At 47.0% G+C, this 6,393-nt stretch overlaps 1 protein-coding gene across 1 annotated transcript; it reads right to left on the minus strand.

Annotated features, from left to right (window-relative positions):
* Positions 1-4: 4 nt before the first annotated feature.
* On the minus strand, positions 5-2,306 carry LOC111140292 (zinc finger X-linked protein ZXDB-like; the record flags this gene model as incomplete). Its single annotated transcript, XM_022492587.1, has 1 exon — positions 5-2,306. A coding segment is annotated over exon 1 (2,289 nt), but the record flags the coding sequence as incomplete, so codon positions are not given.
* Positions 2,307-6,393: the final 4,087 nt, after the last annotated feature.

Genomic DNA, 6,393 nt, shown 5'->3' on the forward strand with positions numbered 1-6,393 from the left:
GTACATTCCATTCTGCTTTGGTTGGCGGCAGTAGTTCTGAGACACTGTTTTCACAAAGGGTGCTTGAAGGAGTCAGAGCATCTGTGTCCACTGTTAGCTTACTGCTGGGGGTCAAAGCTTGGGGCTCTTGACTCGAGTTTTTCATAGCCAAAGAGCCCAGAGATGCCAATGGCCCCACACTTAGACTTGGAACATCATCCATATCTAAGGGACTCTGCTGAAAGCCAGAGGCTGTCGTTCCAAAAAACAGAGAGGTATCCAGACTTTGAGGAAGGTCACTGGTGGCCATCAAGGCCCGAGGGTCCACAGCCTGCCCCAAGGAATTATTATTATTAGCAGGGAGGCTTCCTGCCAGAGTTGAACTCACAGAAGCCACATCAATAGTTAAGATTCCAGAGTTCACCAATGCTGTGTCCAGCACTGCAGCTGAACTACTGCCAGGCACATCAGAGAAGAGAGACACTAGCTCTGCATCACTGAGATCACTCTGTCCCTGGCTGGTAAGTTCACTGCTGGGGGTAAGAGAGTTTGCAGCTTCTAGCTGAGCTAAGAGATCCTGGCCGAGGTTGTGCCTTTTGGCCATGTGGGTCTTCATGCTGTGCTTGGATGTGAAGAGTTTATTACAAGTAGAGACTGGGCAACGGCTTTTCCAAGTGTCCACGTCCTGCAAGTGTTTCTTGGAGTGAATGTAAAGACTACTGCGAGCAGAGAACCTGGCACAGCAGCCTTCCACAGGGCACACAAATGGCTTTGTGCCCAGGTGGGTTATGCTGTGGCCTTTCAGATGCTCAGCCCTTGTGAAAGATTTCCCACAGCCTTCCACAGGGCACATGAACCTCCGGTCATCCTCGTGCTTCCTTTTGTGCCTTAAGAGTTTGGACATGCTGGTGAAGTTCCAGCCACAGCCGTCAAAGTCACAAAGGAAAGGTCTCTCACCGGTGTGGCTCCGCAGGTGAATTTTCAGGCGACAAGCCTTGTCGTACTGTTTGCTGCAGCCAGGAAAAGAGCAGGAAAAAAGTTCCTGTTCCCTGAAATGGGCACGGTTATGGGAAAACAGGGCACTCACTGTGATAAACGTCTTCTTGCAGCCAGAAAACGCGCACTGGTATGGCCTCTCGGGCTCGAAATGGCTGCGCTGGTGGGCGCTGAGTTTGGCCTGAGTGGGGAAGCTCTCCTCGCACACCTCGCATTTGAACGAGTTCTCCTGCTCATGGCCCTTCATGTGTGCCTTGAGGTTATAAACCGTGGTGAAGCTCTTGCCACAGCCCTCTGCAGGGCAGCCAAAGGGCCGCAGTTTGTCGTGCGACTGCAGGTGCCTCTTGAGCTTGTAGGAGGTGGTGAAAGTCCAGCCACAGCCGCCCAGGGGGCACTTGAAGGGCCGCTGGCCCTGGCTGCTGCTGTGAGTCAGCAGGTGCACCTTCAGCTGGTGCTTCTTGGCGAAGGTTTGTCCGCACTGAGCCTCGGGACACAGGTACAGCACCACGCCCGGGCCTGGGCCCAGCGGCCTGCGGGGGGGACTTTCGGCTGCGGCCCGGCCCTCTGCCTCCTCCTCAGGCGCTGGGGCCGGCGCGGGTTCAGCCGACTCGGCCAGCAGGAGGTCGGGCGGCAGCTCTGGGCAGTCGCTGGCCTGCGCGGCGTGCGGGACGCCCGCTTGCGGAGCCATCAGACCCCCAGGCTGAGGGGCAGGCGCGACCCCAGGCTCCCAGGCTGGCGGCGGGGGCGTGGCCAGGGTGAGGACACCGTTCTCGAAGCGCAACAGCAGGTTTTGGTTGTGGATGGTGACCGTGCCCGTGAAGGCCGCGGCGGGTCCCAGGCCTGGGGCGGGGATCGGGTTCTCAGCCGGGGATGGGGCGGGGACTGCGGACTGGCAGCCAGGGCCTAGCGCCTGGCGGCCCGCGGGATTCGCGCCACTCTCACCCTGCTGGAGCTGTGGGACCGACTCGGCCTCCTCCCTCCATACAGGCCCTGCGGCCTGGCCGGCGCCCGTGGTCTCCACGTCGCCACCCGCCGGGTCCAGCAGCACCAGGAAGAAGTCATCGCTGTCGCCGCCGCCAGCGTGATCCAACCTCGGGGCCAACGGGCTCGGGCCCGGGCCCCGTGAGGCCGTGCGGGCCTCCTCGTGCCGCCTCCCCGGCCCGCCATCTTGGGGGCCCCGGAGCAGCAGGAGGCGGCGCGCGGGGACCTGGCCAGCCCGCGGGTCAGGGCCGCCGTGGAACCGGCTGGCGCCCGCGGGGCTGCGAACACCGCCGCTCTGTCGTGTCCCACCAGCCGGGAGCAGCCTCGGGCTTTCCATCTCCGCGTCGGTGAGGCTCCACTGGAACCAGAGCCGCGGAGGAGGCGCGACCCCGCCCCCTGCCGCGGGCCTGAACACGTTCCTGAAAGGAAAAAAAAAAAAATGTGCAATGCGCAGAAACTGGCCCTATCAGATATTAAAACGTGTTTAACGACACAGTGATTTAAATATTCTGGTACTGGGTCTCTGGGACAAAATACAAAGCCCAGAGGCAGAACCTGGTATGCACAAATAAGTTCTACATCTGATATTTGTGGGAAATCAAGGAAGTCTTCCCAGATAATAAGGAAATGAAAGTTCATTCGGTAAACGGTGCTGGAATACCTAGCAATCTATCTGCTAAATGCAACTTAAATCTGTACATCACTGTATATACCAAAATGAACACCCCACCTCCTCCCAGTGCTAAGCGTGGTGTTTAAAGAAAAAAAAATTGTTTACTGGATGGCTCCCTGGCTGGCTGCCTGGCTGGATTTATCAATCCAGTGAGAGAAAATTCCTGGGACAACGCGCTATGTGTCAACATTGAACTACCACAGTGCTAGTAAATTCTACTGAAAATGATGTACCCCCCCCACCCCAGACAACTTCCATATCCAGAACTGTCTTGAGCAAGATCCTCAGGAAAATTTGTTTTATACTTATTTATTTATTTTGTTTTGCCTGCTGGTACAGAAATTAGAATAAATAAGAGGTGGGGCCAAAACGGATTACCACTGTTCAGCCTAGAAGTTCAAAGCCTGGAAGATGAAACAATTTATATTGAATCCTAGAAAACCCTACCCACCCCTGGGCTTTTCCAAGACAGTGCACAACCTAAACCAACTCTGCCATTACACCATGGTAAATTTCATGTCCAATCCCACAGCATTCCTCAGCTAATTCTAGATTCTCCAGCACATGGAGGTCTCTGGACAAGACTACCAGGTAAATGTGACAAGATTAAACCCTAAGTCACCGTTATGGACTCTGCTGAGAAAAATACACATATGACCATGTTCAATAGTCGTGGCGTGCCTGCTTGCATTTCAGTGTCGTGGCCCAATCTTACTGTAATGGATATGGCCTGTGATGCCTAATGATTGTATTAATGATGTTTGCGATCTTCCGACTTGTCTGTCATCTGTGATTTGGAAAGTGATATGAATATAGGGTGAAATATCTAGCAAGAGAAAGGTTGAGAGTAGTAACTAAATTATGGGGTGCATATAGTTTAAATAAATCTCCACTTTCCCCCTTTCTAGTGATAATGTATATTTGCAGATCACTTGATAGGAAAAAAAAAATTTTTCATCCCTATTAGGGATCTAAACCTCATCAAAATTTTTCCTTCACGTATTTTCCTTCCATTACATTTTTTGAAGGAAACCATTTTTGAAATCTGAGATATAGAGGAGTTCATAAAACATATCTACCAGGTTTAGATAACTTATAAAAACAAACACCCATGTAACTAGGACCGAGGTCAAGAAATAGACCACTGCCAGGTTTCCAGAATGCAGACACTGTGTTCCTCCCAATCACAGCCCACACCCTTCCTTATAGATATAGTCATTGTCCTGACAATGTGATGATTTCAGAGCTCTTCTTATAGCTTTACCATTTTTCTACACATCTCTAGATAATACAGTTTATATATACGAGTTATAAGTGGAATTGCATGCTTCCTTTGATGGCTTTTTTCTCTCACGTTGTATCATATGATACGTGTGATTTGACAGACTCATCCATGTTGTTCAAGGTAGCTGAAAATCCTTTGTCTCCATTATTGACTAGCGTTCCAGTGTATAGTTTTAGTGAAGTGATTATGTTATAATTATACTTACAGTTCTACAGTGGATGGACACTAGGGTTGTTTCTAGTTTTTGACCACTATGAACAATGTTGCAGTGAACATTCCTGGAAATTTCCCATGGAACACATGTGTAAAAGTCTCTTGGGTATACCTCCAAAACCACATTCACTTGGATATGGAGTATGAATATCTTCAGCTTTTCTAGATGATGCCAAATTGGTTTCTGTAATAGTGACAATTTACACTCTCTCAAGTAGCATAGAGCTCCTGATGCTAGACATCTTCACCTACATGTAGGATTGGCAGAACTTTTTTTTCCCCCACTATTACTGTTCAGCTTTTGCATATTCTTATGTTAATGAGCCTTTTGGATTTTTTTCTTCTGCGAAAGGACTGTTCAAGATTAATTCTGTCAGCCATCCTTCTATTTTCCATCTATACCTACTCATTTATCGAGTTATTTATGTGTTTTAAATACTAGTCCATTGATTATATGTGTGGTCAAAATATTCCCTTGCTTTGTTGCTTGAATTTTCACTTGATTTATGCTATGCTTTGTGAACAGATGCTATACAGTCAAATTTATCATTCTCTTCTTTATTATTAGTGCTCGTCTGTTTTTAGAAATCTCTCCCTTTCCTGGGGCTATGAACATATTCTCTGTATTATCTTCTAAAATATTTATGACTTTACCTTTCACAGGTAGGTCTTAATCTCCCTACAGGTGATGTTTATGTATGATACTGAGTAGGGTTCTGATTTCCTGCCCCCCCCATTGGTATCTGATTGTCTCAGTAAACCACTTTTGAAAAGTCTTCTCTTTTCCAACTTATTTACAACAACATGGTCATAAATCAAGTGTCTACCTATGTATGGGCTTATTTATTTATTTGAAATACCATATATCAGTATTAATTACTACAGATCTGAAGTCAATCTTGATATATGGATGAGACCAGTCCATTCTACTTTGTTCTTCGAAGGTGTCTTGTTATTTTTTAGCCTGTTTTGACTCCATTTAAATGATCAATTCACTAGAAGTTCAACTAAAAGCTTGTTTGAGATTTTAATTAGGATTGTGTTGAACTTTAAGATTTAATGTCTTTTTAATATTGAATGTTTGTTTCACGGATATGATCTCTCTTTTTAATAAAATAACTCATTTAATATTCCAATAACATTTTGTGTATTTTCCATAGGAAGACATTTTCATCCTGGTACTTCATATTTTGCAAATACCATCTTTGACATTTTCACTTTCTAAATTTTTTCCCTGGCAAATAAAGTATAGTTGGTGTTTGTATGTTGATTTCTTTAGGCTATAAACATCTAAACTCTTTTGTTGATTCTAATAACTTGTCTATAAATACCAATAAGGATCTAATGTACGGAATCATAACATCTGCAAATAATCCCAGTTCTATTTTTTTTTCCTTTCGAAGGAATTTTTTAATCTTTTTTCCTCCCTTCCTGCTCTCTCTAGGTGATGGTGGACATCGTTATTTGGTGCAGCTCTGAAAGAGAAAGGTTTCAGTAATTCTAAGAGTGGTATTTCATATAGATGTTGTGTTCTATTGCAATCTGGTCCAGTCAAGAGGTAGAAAGTGTACAGTGGACAGGAGAAGTTTAACATCAAGTTAAGCTATGAGAATTGTGTAATATATAGGATATGAGAAAACTGTGTATGGTATTCTGGGGCTGAGAGAGAGTACTCGAGGATACACAAATTTGAAGTGGGGGTGGCCCTATCAAAGGCTGGGGTTCACACCTCACTGGAGAAAGTATAGGAGGACCTATTGCATGGCAGAAAAGTTTGTTGGTTTGTGGGCACCAGAGCTGGTTTGCAGAACTAGAGCTGGTCTACAGTTGCAAGGCGAGCAGGAAGCAGCTCTCTGGAACACATAGGTGTGGACAAGCAACAACTAGTGGTCAGTGTATGGACATGTAGTAGGAATAGGGATGCTGGTGGAGTTGGAGGCCCGGAGCTAAAAATGTCCTGCGCACAGGATCAGAAGGACAATGGTGTTGGAAGGGCTAGAGCACTGGGAGAACTACAGATGATAAACTTGTTGGGCAGGGGACGGGTAGGGGCCGTAGAGAAAGCAAGCAGAGAGAATCAGTGGGCAGGTAGTTTGGAGCACAAGATGTCTCTGTGAAGAAAGCCATAGAAAGCTGATGAGCCGGCCACACCAGGACTGTACATTCAATGAGGACAGGTGTTCTTGGCTCATGCCTGGGGCAAAGCACTGAGGATATCCTCACACACACACACACACACACACACACACCTCTGAGAACCAGAAAG

The sequence above is a fragment of the Enhydra lutris genome, unplaced genomic scaffold (genome assembly GCF_002288905.1).
Source record: "Enhydra lutris kenyoni isolate GAN:26980312 unplaced genomic scaffold, ASM228890v2 scaffoldscaffold417, whole genome shotgun sequence".
Classification (NCBI taxonomy): Eukaryota; Metazoa; Chordata; class Mammalia; order Carnivora; family Mustelidae; genus Enhydra; species Enhydra lutris.